General features: G+C 52.0%; 2 protein-coding genes across 3 annotated transcripts in view; one reads left to right on the forward strand and one right to left on the reverse strand.

Moving 5' to 3' along the window:
* Positions 1–11,261, reverse strand: part of MCOLN1 (mucolipin TRP cation channel 1) — a 124,063-nt gene extending 112,802 nt beyond the window's left edge. The window contains exon 1 of the mRNA XM_075902115.2: positions 11,120–11,261. The gene's annotated coding sequence lies outside the window, so the exon portion shown is untranslated. The remainder of the gene's footprint in view (positions 1–11,119) is intronic.
* A 90-nt stretch (positions 11,262–11,351) lies between these two features.
* The window catches only part of SYDE1 (synapse defective Rho GTPase activating protein 1), a 33,717-nt gene continuing 29,523 nt past the window's right edge, over positions 11,352–15,545 (forward strand). The window contains exon 1 of one of the 2 annotated variants that reach the window (XM_075902112.2): positions 11,352–11,568. In XM_075902112.2, the coding sequence (XP_075758227.1) occupies positions 11,481–11,568 (88 nt within the window). In that variant the 5' untranslated portion in view covers positions 11,352–11,480. The remainder of the gene's footprint in view (positions 11,569–15,545) is intronic. The other variant, XM_075902113.2, reaches the window with a different exon arrangement.

The following is a 15,545-nucleotide window of genomic DNA, read 5'->3' on the forward strand; positions in this document are numbered from 1 at the left end:
TAAGAAACTGTGGCTAGCTAGAAACACTTCATTCAACATTCCCCTATAGCACTTCTGATTATGAGAGGCTTTTTCACGCCATTGCATGTATTGCCTCCGAGAGGTGTAAAGTACGTGAGAGACGCTGCAGAAACCGCAAAAACTCTATTCAACCACATGATGTATTTGGCACCTTGATATAGAGAGAAAAAGTACAGTTTTCATTCTCTCTGAGTGGAAAGTTGTCACTAGAACTACGTGAGTCCTCATTTGGAGCCAGTTTCCAGCAAAAGGTATGGAATTCACGCGAATGTGCATCAAAACACTGTACCTAGCTGCATACATTTAGGACAACATTCCACTATGCCAGCTTTGCATACGATTCCGTTTTTCCTCCCAATTACTTGAAGTACTTCATAAATGTGTGAAAAACCTTCCGCACGTCCTGGCACACACAACACCGTATCTCAACTACAAGGGATCGTTGGAAGATGCTTACACGGAGCAAAATGGCTTCATTGGCACTGACAAGATGAGTTTCACAAGCGCGACAAGATGAGTTTCACACGCGCGTGTTCCATTTTGCTGCATGATCCCTCTTTTGAAAACCGTTTTCAGCAAGACCAGTCGTGTTTATAACTCGGCCATTAGAAAACTGAGTAGCACATTCCCCATATCAGTTTTGCTTACGAGACACTTTTCGACACAGTGTCTTCAACTTGGTCAGAAATGCGTGAAAGTCCTGCCGTCCGTTCTACAAATCGCAGCAATTCAGTTTCTCTGCAGATCACCTCGAGACATTGTTACAGGAAGAACACCGCTCATTATAGCTCAGAAGACGATTTTCTGAAGAGCTAGCCCTGTAGACAATGTCCCTCAGAGAAGAAGCTGGTTTCAATAGCTTTTTAGCTGTAACTGAGATGTTTGCACCCTGGGCCATTCGAACACTGTCACCAGCTGTCTACAACATTCCTCTTTATATGTTTCGCTTACGAGACGCTTTCTCTCCAGGTGTCTTGTATTGCCTCGGAAATGTGTGAAAAACCTTCCACACCGTCTAGAGAAAGCAACAGCTCTGTTCTACTACATCTTTTGGGTGGGACTGTCATACAGCGGGAAAAATGAAAGCTGTCATTTTCCCGGAACAGAAAGGTTTCACAAGAGCTGCATGAGCCCTCATCTGGACACAAGTTCAGCAAACTCTACGGAGTTAGCTTATGTGGGGCTTAAGAAACTGTGGCTAGCTAGAAACACTTCATTCAACATTCCCCTATAGCACTTCTGATTATGAGAGGCTTTTTCACGCCATTGCATGTATTGCCTCCGAGAGGTGTAAAGTACGTGAGAGACGCTGCAGAAACCGCAAAAACTCTATTCAACCACATGATGTATTTGGCACCTTGATATAGAGAGAAAAAGTACAGTTTTCATTCTCTCTGAGTGGAAAGTTGTCACTAGAACTACGTGAGTCCTCATTTGGAGCCAGTTTCCAGCAAAAGGTATGGAATTCACGCGAATGTGCATCAAAACACTGTACCTAGCTGCATACATTTAGGACAACATTCCACTATGCCAGCTTTGCATACGATTCCGTTTTTCCTCCCAATTACTTGAAGTACTTCATAAATGTGTGAAAAACCTTCCGCACGTCCTGGCACACACAACACCGTATCTCAACTACAAGGGATCGTTGGAAGATGCTTACACGGAGCAAAATGGCTTCATTGGCACTGACAAGATGAGTTTCACAAGCGCGACAAGATGAGTTTCACAAGCGCGTGTTCCATTTTGCTGCATGATCCCTCTTTTGAAAACCGTTTTCAGCAAGACCAGTCGTGTTTATAACTCGGCCATTAGAAAACTGAGTAGCACATTCCCCATATCAGTTTTGCTTACGAGACACTTTTCGACACAGTGTCTTCAACTTGGTCAGAAATGCGTGAAAGTCCTGCCGTCCGTTCTACAAATCGCAGCAATTCAGTTTCTCTGCAGATCACCTCGAGACATTGTTACAGGAAGAACACCGCTCATTATAGCTCAGAAGACGATTTTCTGAAGAGCTAGCCCTGTAGACAATGTCCCTCAGAGAAGAAGCTGGTTTCAATAGCTTTTTAGCTGTAACTGAGATGTTTGCACCCTGGGCCATTCGAACACTGTCACCAGCTGTCTACAACATTCCTCTTTATATGTTTCGCTTACGAGACGCTTTCTCTCCAGGTGTCTTGTATTGCCTCGGAAATGTGTGAAAAACCTTCCACACCGTCTAGAGAAAGCAACAGCTCTGTTCTACTACATCTTTTGGGTGGGACTGTCATACAGCGGGAAAAATGAAAGCTGTCATTTTCCCGGAACAGAAAGGTTTCACAAGAGCTGCATGAGCCCTCATCTGGACACAAGTTCAGCAAACTCTACGGAGTTAGCTTATGTGGGGCTTAAGAAACTGTGGCTAGCTAGAAACACTTCATTCAACATTCCCCTATAGCACTTCTGATTATGAGAGGCTTTTTCACGCCATTGCATGTATTGCCTCCGAGAGGTGTAAAGTACGTGAGAGACGCTGCAGAAACCGCAAAAACTCTATTCAACCACATGATGTATTTGGCACCTTGATATAGAGAGAAAAAGTACAGTTTTCATTCTCTCTGAGTGGAAAGTTGTCACTAGAACTACGTGAGTCCTCATTTGGAGCCAGTTTCCAGCAAAAGGTATGGAATTCACGCGAATGTGCATCAAAACACTGTACCTAGCTGCATACATTTAGGACAACATTCCACTATGCCAGCTTTGCATACGATTCCGTTTTTCCTCCCAATTACTTGAAGTACTTCATAAATGTGTGAAAAACCTTCCGCACGTCCTGGCAAACACAACACCGTATCTCAACTACAAGGGATCGTTGGAAGATGCTTACACGGAGCAAAATGGCTTCATTGGCACTGACAAGATGAGTTTCACAAGCGCGACAAGATGAGTTTCACAAGCGCGTGTTCCATTTTGCTGCATGATCCCTCTTTTGAAAACCGTTTTCAGCAAGACCAGTCGTGTTTATAACTCGGCCATTAGAAAACTGAGTATCACATTCCCCATATCAGTTTTGCTTACGAGACACTTTTCGACACAGTGTCTTCAACTTGGTCAGAAATGCGTGAAAGTCCTGCCGTCCGTTCTACAAACCGCAGCAATTCAGTTTCTCTGCAGATCACCTCGAGACATTGTTACAGGAAGAACACCGCTCATTATAGCTCAGAAGACGATTTTCTGAAGAGCTAGCCCTGTAGACAATGTCCCTCAGAGAAGAAGCTGGTTTCAATAGATTTTTAGCTGTAACTGAGATGTTTGCACCCTGGGCCATTCGAACACTGTCACCAGGCAGTCTACAATATTCCTCTTTATATGTTTCGCTTACGAGACGCTTTCTCTCCAGGTGTCTTGTATTGCCTCGGAAATGTGTGAAAAACCTTCCACACCGTCTAGAGAAAGCAACAGCTCTGTTCTACTACATCTTTTGGGTGGGATGGTCATACAGCGGGAAAAATGAAAGCTGTCATTTTCCCGGAACAGAAAGGTTTCACAAGAGCTGCATGAGCCCTCATCTGGACACAATTTCAGCAAATTCTACGGAGTTAGCTTATGTGGGGCTTAAGAAACTGTGGCTAGCTAGAAACACTTCATTCAACATTCCCCTATAGCACTTCTGATTATGAGAGGCTTTTTCACGCCATTGCATGTATTGCCTCCGAGAGGTGTAAAGTACGTGAGAGACCAGTCGTGTTTATAACTCGGCCATTAGAAAACTGAGTATAACATTCCCCATATCAGTTTTGCTTACGAGACACTTTTCGACACAGTGTCTTCAACTTGGTCAGAAATGCGTGAAAGTCCTGCCGTCCGTTCTACAAACCGCAGCAATTCAGTTTCTCTGCAGATTACCTCGAGACATTGTTACAGGAAGAACACTGCTCATTATATCTCAGAAGACGATTTTCTGAAGATCTAGCCCTGTAGACAATGTCCCACCACAGGTATTTTCGTCAGCTGGTTGGGGAAGGTGCATGATGCCCTTATGCAACTCCAGCCTCTACCAGATGTGGGGGAGCACAACATCTGCATGATGTGTGCTCCACAACATTGGAGAGTGGAAGAGGAAGGCCATCCTTCTGGGGTGGGGGCAGAGGATGGCCGGGAGGGACAGGACTTGGAGCAGTTATGCACAGTTGCTATTCACCATGCTCATCAGGTGGAGGTGTGCATCCAGGAGGCCCTGAGAGGGGGTTTATCTGAAGGACTCCAGTAACTCTCCCCAGGGCCTCCCCACTAAGGGCCTGTGCCTTGCCCCTCTCTGCCTTTCCCACGACAAGTTATAATAAAAATAACTGGGGAGGAGGAACAGGCTGAGAACCAGCATATGGGGAGAAAGGAGGTGGGGGAGGGGAGATCAGAGCTGGGGCTGAAAATGGCAGAGGGTGAGGGGTGGGGTCCAGGGAGAAAAGGGGGATAGGCAGGAGGGTGATGTGGAGTGGGGTCAGGCGTGGGCGGGGGGCGAGATTGGCATGGGACAGGGGTGGGGCTGGAGCAGGGACTGGAGATGGGACTGGCACTGGTGTCAGGTATGCCATCATCTTCACATCTGGGCTCACCATTGTGTGTTGTCCCAGACCTTCTGGGCCAGTGTCTGCTGCATGACAGACACTTGCTCTCTCATGAGGTCCTCCGACGCCTGTGGCTCCCCCGGAGTCAGGTGGTTGGCTTGGGTGGCATTGATCACCCCACAGTTACGGCTGGCCCAGCAAGGCCCAGCAGGGCTTCCTTGTCAATAGCGGCGTGTCCAGACTGCCCCGATCTGCCGACAAACAGCTGATCATCAGCTGGTCGGCAGAGCGTGGCAGCCATTTAAATTTAAATAAAGCAGCGATTATTTAAATCACGGCTTTATTTCCCTCTGCCGATCAGCCTAATCTACATGGCTCCATCATAGAATCATAGAATAATAGGACTGGAAGGGACCTCAAGAGGTCATCGAGTCCAGCCCCCTGCCCTCAAGGCAGGACCAAGCTCCGTCTACACCATCCCTGACAGATGTCTATCTAACCTGTTCTTAAATATCTCCAAAGAGGGAGATTCCATCACCTCCTTTGGCAATTTATTCCAATATTTGACCACCCTGACAGTTAGGAATTTTTTCCTAATGTCCAATCTAAACCTCCCCTGCTGCACTTTAAGCCCATTACTCCTTGTCCTGTCCTCAGAAACCAAGAGGAACAAATTTTCTCCTTCCTCCTTGTGACACCCTTTTAGATATTTGAAAACGGCTATCATGCCCCCCCTTAATCTTTTTTTTTCCAAACTAAACAAGCCCAGTTCATGAAGCCTGGCTTCATAGGTCATGTTCTCTAGGCCTTTAATCATTCTTGTCGCTCTTCTCTGTACCCTTTCCAATTTCTCCACATCTTTCTTGAAATGTGGTGCCCAGAACTGGACACAGTACTCCAGCTGAGGCCTAACTAATGCAGAGTAGAGCGGCAGAATGACTTCACGAGTTTTGCTTACAACACACCTGTTGATACAACCTAGAATCATATTTGCTTTTTTTGCAACAGCATCACACTGTTGACTCATATTCAACTTGTGGTCCACTATGACCCCTAGATCTCTTTCCGCCATGCTCCTCCCTAGACAGTCGCTTCCCATCTTGTATGTATGGAACTGATTGTTCCTTCCTAAGTGGAGCACTTTGCATTTCTCTTTATTAAACCTCATCCTGTTTACCTCTGACCATTTCTCTAACTTGCTAAGGTAATTTTGAATTATGTCCCTATCCACTCTCCTCAGTTGTTTTTCCCTTCAGTCTTGCTTCCCATGGGGCCTTACCTACAAGTTCTCTGAGCTTATCAAAATCTGCCTTCCTGAAATCCATTACCTCAATTGTGCTGGTCTCCCTTCTACCTTTCCTTAAGATCATGAACTCTATTATTTCATGATCACTGTCCCCTATACTGTCTTCCACTTTCAAGTTCTCAACTAGTTCCTCCCTATTTGTTAAAACCAAATCCAGAACAGCTTCTCCTCTGGTAGCTTTTTCAACCTTCTGAAACAGAAAGTTGTCTCCAATGCAGTCCAGAAACTTATTGGATAGCCTGTGCCCCGCTGTGTTAGTTTCCCAACATATGTCTGGATAGTTGAAGTCCCCCATCACCACCAAATCTTGGGCTTTGGATAGTTTTGTTAATTGTTTAAAAAAGGCTTCATCCACCTCTTCCACCTGGCTAGGTGGCCTGTAGTAGACTCCTAGCATGATATCACCCTCGTTTTTTACCCCTTTTAGCTTAACCCAGAGACTCTCTACACAGCTATCTCCTACGTTCATCTCCACTTCAGTCCAAGTGTGTACATTTTTAATATACAAGGCAACCTCTCCTCCCTTTTTTCCCTGACTGTCCTTCCTGAGCAAGCCGTACCCTTCCATACCAACAATCCAATCATGCGTCCCATCCCACCAGGTTTCTGTAATATCAATGATATCATAGTTGTATTTATTGGTTAGCAATTCCAGTTCTTTCTGCTTATTACATCGACGGAGCCATGTAGTATAGACACATCCTAGGTGAATGAACCCTGTGTTGAGGTTTCCCAGAAACATACATATGAAATACAAGTACGTACATGGCCAATACTCATAACTTCAAATACCAAGATACATGTATATGAATAGTATAAACAGCATCAGTGGATCAAAATTGGTTGCAACAATAATTTGCATGTTCATAATCAGAATCCAATAACATCACATAGGGGCTTTAGAGGCGGAAACTCACAGCTTCAAGCAAAGAGGGCCCTGCAGGCTGGATACAGCTCACTGCTTGATTTCATCTGGACTGTGGTGCTGTGATACCAGTCCCAGACCTTCAGTGCCCCCAATGGGGGGCTGGAGCAATGAGTAGCAGTTTGACATCATGTCTCTACGGTGCCTGGGTAAGGGGCATTCAGGGAATCTCTGCACTCCGCCACTGACCCCAGCACTGGCTCCACAGCTCCCACTGGCTGGGAACCACAGTCAGTGTGAGCTGTTTAGGCTGTGCCTATGGGCATAGGCCAGGGGTGTCCAAACTTTTTTCAAAGAGGGCCAGATTTGAAGAAGTGAACATGCGTGAGGGCCGTCCCCGCACTCTCAGCCCCAGACCTCACTGCGGCCCGGGGGTAGGGCGAACCCGCAGCCGAGCGGGGGAGCGGGGCTGCGGACGTGCCCTACAGGGCAGGCTCTAGGACCGCGGAGGCCATGGGCGGCGGCGGCGCGGCCGGAAGCGGCACGCTGGGCGCGCCAGTTCAAAAGCGCGCCGGGGAGCCAGGAGAGGGGGAGGAAGCGGGGGCCGTATTAAATCGGAACACAGGCCGCAATTGGCCCGCGGGCCGGACTTTGGACATGCCTGGCATAGGCAGTCTGCACTGTGCAGAGTGGCCTAGCACCTCTGTCTCAGGTCTTGACAGGCCAGACATCTTAGGGAGCAGAGTATTATGGCGCCAAGGCAGGCAGAGATCCTGCCATACCTCGCTGCATGGCTGACCATGAGCCACCCAAAGTAAGCGCCTCCTGGCCAGAGCCTGCACTCCACATCCTGTTCTGCATTGTAATCACCTACCCCAGCCCACAGCTCCCTTCTGCACCTAAATTCCCTCGCAGACTCTGCACCTCCACCTGCACCCCAACCTCCTGTCTCTTCCCAGAGCCTACACCCCAGTCATCTGTCCCACCCTTTGCCCTACCCCAGAGGTGGAGCTGCATCTTTTCTCACACCACAATCCACTGCCTCAGCTCTGACCCCACTCCCACATGCGAGACCCTGCAGAGGCTCATAGGATAGTTAATCTGGTCCTGGCTCCAGTTAATCATATTTGCTGTGGCTCCACTTTCCCATTTCACCCTCCATTGCTCCCCAGTTACTAATGTTTTTTGGGGATCCCCTAGGCTCAGGTCTCCAATACAGTTGTCCTCCCTCCCTTACACTTTCAGGTAACTCGCATTTGGGAAGAAGAGGCTGATGCAGGTTACTGGTGGTGGTCACAGGTCACAGGTCATAGCTGTGAGAAAGTGGCATATGTTTTATTAGGGAGCGTGCAGCTAGTATGTACAGAGCCAGGGGCGGATATAGGGCAGGGCGAGCGGGACGGCCGCCCCGGGCCCCGCGCTTCAAGAAGCCCTGCGCATGTGCCGTGGCAAAGGGGAGTCCCGCAAAATTGGACTGCCCTGGGCCCTGCAAAATGATCATCTGCCCCTACAGAGCTGTAGTAGTGTGACAGGTACTGTAGTAGTTTTCAATGGGTCATGAATCCCCTGTGCTGGCATGTGGTTCTGGATGCTGCTCAAAATAAAAATGGCCGCCGCTCTGTGCTGACGATCAGCTGATCTGGCACAGCGCGGCAGTCTAGACATTCCACGAGGCATACCGGAGCGGTTGACAAAGGCTTCCCTTGTCGACCGCGCCGCGTCTAGACTGTCGCGCTCTACCGGATCAGCTGATCATCGGCACAGCATGGCGGCCATTTTTATTTTAATGAAGTGGGGATTATTTAAATCCCTGCTTCTTTGACTATGCTGAGTAAACTATTTTACATGGCTCCGTCTACAGAGACTCTGAGGAAGGCTCATTCGAAGTCATGAAATTCACCAGGTCCAGCCCTACAAGCCACAGAGAACTTCTCCACATGACATTACTTCTGCTCTTTAGAACCACAGCCCATGTAGCAGCAATAGGCTTCAATATCCTGATCTCCCTGGGCAGGTCAGATGGGTTCTGCATCATGCTCTTCCTATTCTTCCTATTGAAGGCAAGCAGAGGCCTGGATCCTGTAATTCCAAAATTAGTGGGCTTTTGCAAGGTTTTGGCACCAGGTAAGTAGGGTGAAGAGGCAAAATATATTGGGACTAGTGCCTACTAATGGCTGGCACATGCACAGGGTTGGGAATGTTAGATGCATAGAAATGCATTGCTGAATGCTGCCCCCAGTTCTGTAGGCCACACTACAACAGGAAACTTGATATGGGAGAAAGGGCTCTGGGAAAATGCACCGAATAATCTGAGGTTGGGAAAACTGGCTGCATAGTGAGATTAATATAGAGTTCATTCTATTCAGTTTCTTCAAGAGCAGATTAAGGTCAAAGTCTTGAAGCACACATGTGAGGAAAAAGTATCTGATCTGAATAGAGCATAAGTAGATTACATGGCTGGATGGTGAAATGAGACAAATTTAAATTGGGAATGAAGTTCAATTTCTCAACAAGAAGGAAATTAACAATTGGAATGATTTGCTCAGGGATGGAGTGAATTCTTTGTCTCGTGGAGTCCCTGCTGTAAGGCGGGGCCTCTCTCTGGCAGCTCTGCACCAGCTCAGCCTGGCCCCGTGCAGGGTGACAGCAACACTGCTGCTCAGTGCAGGAATAGTGGGAATGGCTCTGGGTGAAGCTCTCTCTTGTGGTGCTGCAGGAGATCAGGCTGTAGGCTCCTTTGGCCTTGACAGCCACAAATCTCAATTCTCCTTAAAAAAACCAAACCAAACCCTGGGAGTCCCCATAGGAGACACAAGTGGGGCCTGTCTAAGTGGGGTGCTGTGGAAACAGGTCTCTCTGGGGCACTGAGGCCTGGCCATGGAGTGCTGAGTAGGAATGGGGAACCATAGGGCACTGGGGCCTGGCTTGGGAATGCTCTGTGGGAATAGGTCCCTGTGGGATACTGGGCCTGGTGCTCTGCAAGAATGAGACTCCATGGCACAGGTGGGCAATAATTTCTGATGAGATTTTGGTAGTGGTCAGGGACAGCACTTTTCTATGGAGGGGGTGTGGGATCTGGGACAGAAGTTGGGTGCAAAAGGGAACCTGGGGTAGGAAATTAGGGTGCAGAAGAGAGTGTGGGGTCTGTGAGAGAGTTTGGGTGAAGGAGGGGATTGTGACCAGGGGCAGGGAATTGGGTTGCAGGTTCTGGGAGTGTGGATGCAGAAGAAGATGCTGATCTCAGGGAGATGTGTAGGAGTGGGTGCAGTGTCTGGGAGGGAGTTGTGACTTGGGGATGGGAGAGTGCAGAGGATTTGGGTGGTAACCTGGGACAGGGACCTGGGATGCAGCAAGAGTTGGAGTGCTAGAGAAAGGCTGTCTGGGAGATGCTGACCTAGGCAACTCCTAGCCAGCAGCTTTGCAGGTCCTCAAGGTAGGTTCTTTGCCCACTGCAATTCCAGGCTGCTCAAAATGGCTACCGGTTGTACCTCCCTTAATCGGGACTCCCTAATCTGGCAACATCCATGGTCTGGCATGGACCACAGAGCCCAGGAAGAGGGAGGTCTGGAAACAGGGCAGGAGCACTGAAAGGGACACCAGAGAGCGGGGAGTCCAGAGAGTGTGTGTGTGAGGATGGACGGCATGGTGGGGAATTCTGGCCCCAGAAGAGCTCCCTTGCCCCATGGCTGTGGACCTCTGGCCCTGGCTGGGGAGCTCCGACCCCAGTGGCAGCCAGGGAATTCTGGCTCGGGACACGGAGCTCTGGCCATGTCCCTCTGCATGGCCGCAGAGCTCTCTCCTGGCTGGGCAGCCAGGTGGCGGTGGAGCTCTATCCTTGGCGCTCCAGCCCTGGCCGCAGCAGGTCTGGGGAGAGCCCCAGGGAGCTGAGGCAGCAGCAAGGGCAGGCTGGAGCCTTAGCTTGGTGGCAGCACAGGCACAAGGGGAGAGACTGTCTGTGGTCTGGCAAATCCCCTCGTTTGGGAGCAGTCAGGTCCAGGACCAGAGAGGTCCAACCTGTAGTTGCTTCCTCCATGTACCGGAGGGGAGGTTCCAGCAAAGGCAGTATGGGAAGTCCCTCCCTTCCCAAGGGGTGTGTGGTGCCTAGGGGGAATAAGGAGCTGTTTTGAATAATTTGGGCTGCAGCAGGCAGAAAGCCTCTGCACCTGGGAAACTGGGGGTGGGGAGAGGGAGTTATCCCAATCCCCGCTCAGGAAGACCCTGCCAGTGCTACCCAGAGCCCCCCTTCAGTGCTCCCCATTGAACCTCACCCGTTTTCGAGCCCCCATCCCTTTAGAGTTCCCCACCGAAACCGAATCCCAGAGCCCCCCCACCTCTGTATTTCAGAGTTTCCCACCCCACTCTCTGTGCTGCAGGGGTCACCTCATAATCCAGAGCTCCCCCTCTCCCTGGAGCCATGCCTCTTGCGCAGTTTGCCTCGGGCATGACCCGCCGGTCCCGGGAACCCTGGCTCGGGGGGGCTGGACGCGTGATCCTTGCGGGCTCTCGGCGGCGGGGGGCGAATCCGAGTGGCGAGTTCCGGGCAGGAACTACAGCTCCCAGCAGCTCGCGCTGCGGCCGCGGCGGGGGCAGAGCCCGCCCGAGTTTGGGAAGGCATTCCTGGAATGCGCTTCCTGTGGATTCCGGCCCGGCCCAGCCGCGGGATGGCGGGGCAGCGGCGGGCGGATGGCGGCGAGCGGTGCGCGGGCAGCGGGGGCCGCCGGGCAGCGTGAGGGGAGCCGCCATGGCCGAGCCCCTGCTGCGGAGAACCTTCTCCAGGCTGAGGGGCAAGGAGAAGCTCCCCAGGAAGAAGTCTAATGCGAAGGAGCGAGGTACCGCCCGGCTCGCTGAGCCTCGGGGCGGGGGTGCTGGGGCTCGAGAGCGAGCTTGGCAGGGCAGGGATGCGCCGCTCAGAGCAGCGCCCCGCTGTAACTTTCCCGGAGTTGCGCAGCGGGAAGAGCGCGGGGCGGCGAGGCCAGGCCGGGCGCCCCTGGGGAGAGCGGGGGCTCCCGGACAGGGCGAGAGCGCTGGTGGTGAGGACGCTGCTCCGCCCAAGATGTGGCTGTCAGCGAAGGGGAACGCCCGGCCCGGGCTCGGGTCCGGCCCGAGGATGCTCGGGCAGCAAAGCGCTCCGCCCTATCGGCTCGCCAGGGGCAGGGCTTGCAGGGCACCCGGCCATTGGGGGCTCTAGGGGGCGGCGCACGAGCCCCAGCCGTTGCCTCGCTCCGAAAAAAGGTGGCAGAAGGAAGGAAAGAATGGGGGAGACTCTTAAGGACAGGACCGGACCACCCAGCGCCCCTAAAGCCGCCAGGGGCAAGAAGACTAGATCGCTCTGTCCCTCCTGCTTCCCTGGGCAGAGCCAACCTCCTTTCCCCCGCAGACCCAGCCTCTCTCTCCCACTCAGTCCCCGGTCTCAGAGCTCCCCCCCGCTTCCATGCAATCCCCAGGACAGGGCAGATGGGGCAGCCTCTTCCCCAGGCTGGCTGGGTTTAGTTGTGGTGCCTACCCAAACCAAAATACTGTTTGTCTACCGCAGCCTACGCCTAGTCCCTCCCTGCTTGCGACTTTGCACTGGCCTGGGTAGTGCTGGAGTAGGTTTGGCTGGGAACTGTTTTGGGGAAGGGGGAAAGGTCTGGATGTCAGTGCCAACGTGGCTCTGGGAGACAGTGCCTTCTGAGTACAGATTAAGGCTATAGGGTGCTGTGAGGAGGGGTAGTGGAGGGATGAGGAAGAATAGTCAGAACTAGGAGCCAAGGAATAGCATGACCAAATCTTCCCAGAGTGATGCACCACATGAGTGTGGCAAAACCTCTGGGACTCCTGTGAGTTGAGAAGATTGGCAGCTTTTATTAAATAGGGAATTTCTGGCTCTTATGGGAAGGGAGAAAGGCTGGAACCATGATCCCATTGGCCTGAAAACCAGAAGGCAAGGATTCCATTCCTGCACTGGTTGGTTGAGCTATTGCCAACAGTTTGGAGCTCATCTCATGGTTTTGGGGCCAGACTCACTAAGCTCTGAGCCCTGTAATTGGTGATGCTGCAGGGTAAGGAGCCTGCTGTGAATCCAGATGGGATGTTTTTGTGATAGATCCGCTTGAGGGATTATTGTGGGACTCATCCTGATCATTCTGGTGGTTCCTTCTGCTCCTAGATTATGAATGGGATGGAGTAGGGTGCCAGCTTGTGGCAAATTGTGATGATTGGGACTGGTTGGGAGCACTGGTCATGCGAGTGGAAAGCACAAGTCATCTGGAGAGGCAATGACGTAAGAAGTGGCAGAATTTGGACTAGGGATGTTAAATATCAATTAATTCAATAGTCAATTAACCTCATGAATTCTTATTGGTTAGTCAACTATTTTATAGTCTCTGGGCAGCCCCTGTCCCGAAGCAAGGGCTCTGAGCTCCCAGATCCGGCATGACCCAGAACTGAGCCAGGCTGCCTGTCTGCCTGGCTCCTAATACACTTTAAATGCAGAGTTGCAGTGGGAGTAGGTCCAGGGATTGGGACTGAGCTAGGCTGCTGGCCAGCCTGCTAAAAAATTTACTGGCAAGGGGTGGGGGTGGTGGGGAAATGTGTGTAGTCTATAGCATTAACCTATAAGCCCGTGGTCAGTCAATCGCGAGGCCTCGACCAGTCGATCGTGAGGCATCCTGTCTGCCCCGCCCCCATTTCCCTCCTACTCCCAAGAAGCCCCACTACCTACTTCCAGTGACAATGGAGGTAGTGTAGGCTTCCCGGGGATGGCCAGAAGTCCCGCAGCTTAGCGCAACTTCAGGTGATTCCAGAAGTGCACTAGCTGCTCTGCCGGGTGTACTACGGGAGGGAGCATCGGCTCCCTGCACCACACAGGAGGGGTGAGTCAGCCCCGGGGGAGTCGCGCGCGGGGTTTCCCTGTGCCGGGGGGGGAAGGGTCGGCCCTGGGGCAGGCGCGCGAAAGGTTTTCCTGCGCCAGGGGGTCAGCCCCGAGGCAGGCGTGCATGCGTGGGGCTTCCCTGTGCCGGGGGGTCGGCCCCGGGACAGGTGCGCGCGGGGCTTCGCTGCGCCAGGGGGTCAGCCCCGGGGCAGGCGTGCATGCGCGGGGCTTCCCTGTGCTGGGGGGGTCAGCCCCGGGACAGGCGCATGCGAGGCTTCCCTGCGCCGGGAGGAGGGGGTCGGCCCCCGGGGCAGGCGCGCACGAGATTTTCCTGTGCCGGGGGGGGGGGGTCGGCCTCGGGGAGGGGCATGCGCGCAGGGGGCTCTCCTATGTGGGGTTGGCCCTGGGGCAGGTGTGTGCGCGCGTGGGGCTTCCCTGTGCTGCGGGTGGGTTGGCCCCGGGGCAGGCACGCTCTGGTTTCCCTCTGGGGGCAGAGGATCCTGGGAGGAGGCAGATACAGGGGACTCTCTGCCTCCACTGGCACCCCACTCCCCAGCCACAGAACTCTGTCCCCACTCTCCTAACTCTGTCTCCACTCCTCTGTCCCAAGCCACAGAACTCTGTCCCCACTCTCCTAACTCTGTCTCCACTCCTCTGTCCCAAGCCACAGAACTCTGTCCCCACTCCCCGAACTCTGTCCCCACTTCCCTGTCCCCAGCCACAGAACTCTGTCCCTATTCCTGTCCCCACTGGCACTCTGTCCCCTGTTGCAGAACCCTGTCCTCTGCCCTCCCAGCACCCTGTTCCCTCTCCCCTGCCCCCAGCCGCAGAACTGTCCCCACAAAAATGTATAATTATAAATGCTTCATTTTAGATTTAAATAGCATGACTAAAAAACAGACCATTTATTTCATAACTATAAACACGTGATTTTAATTTTATACATCGCATAATTTAAAAATAAACTGTTTATCAGAGTGTGTAAGTAAGGGCTGGAGATAGCAAATGATGGACAGGAGGAGAATAGAGAGGGCAGGGCTTCAAGAAAGGGGCAGGGCTTCAAGGAAGGGGTGGGGCGGTAGATCTTCGCTTGTTCGGAGATTTAAAAAGTGATTTTGGGTGTAAAAGTGTTGGAGACCACTGCTATAAGCTTTTGCTTATTGGTTAATCAACTACACTATTGCATCCCTAATTTGGACGTGGCCCAGGTGAATGGGTCAGGGGAGTGGCTGGGTCAGAGACTAGATGATGGACTTGCTTGAGCCCCACCCCCACCCTCATCCAGGACAGGAAAGTTCAGGAGGTGTATTTAAGCCATGGTGAGTTTCAGCTGGTGTCAGTACCCAATCAAACCGATCCAGGAGGGCTGGGAGGGGACTGCAGTTGATGGTACTATTCTAAAAGCCCCTCCCCCAGCCTTGTGGAAGGGATGACTGGACCCATGTCCAACTAATCCCGGGGGACAAATAATGACTAAAGGCTCAGGGGGTGTGGGTCACAGGTTTAAAATGAGGGAACTGGACATGGACACCGAGCAGAGAACCCTGGACAGCACCCGCTGCTCCTCAAACCTATTGAACCCTAACTCTGCCCGGATACATGAAACCAAGGAGGAATGGAAATAGGCCCCACAGTCACAGAGAATCCCCTCGTCCAGCATCCTCCTCCTGGTGTTGTAGATGGCAGCTTTTGCTAAGTCCAGGAGAAGGTTGAAGAGGAGGTCTTGCAACTTTGTGGGGCCACAGATAGGATATGCGTAAATGAAAAGGTGAGGGGAGAAGTGCAGCCAGAACCTCGATAAGAGGTTCTGGAGGAGCCAGAATAGGGGTTGCAACATGGCACATTCTAGATATGCATGCGCCAGGTTTTCCCTCACTCCACAGGAGGGGCAGGTGTCCGGAATAGAGGTGAACCGTGCCAAGTTCATGCACATGCTCACGGCTCTGAGCAGGA

Source organism: Pelodiscus sinensis, chromosome 31 (assembly GCF_052426305.1).
Source record: "Pelodiscus sinensis isolate ZL-2025 chromosome 31, ASM5242630v1, whole genome shotgun sequence".
NCBI classification, from domain to species: Eukaryota; Metazoa; Chordata; order Testudines; family Trionychidae; genus Pelodiscus; species Pelodiscus sinensis.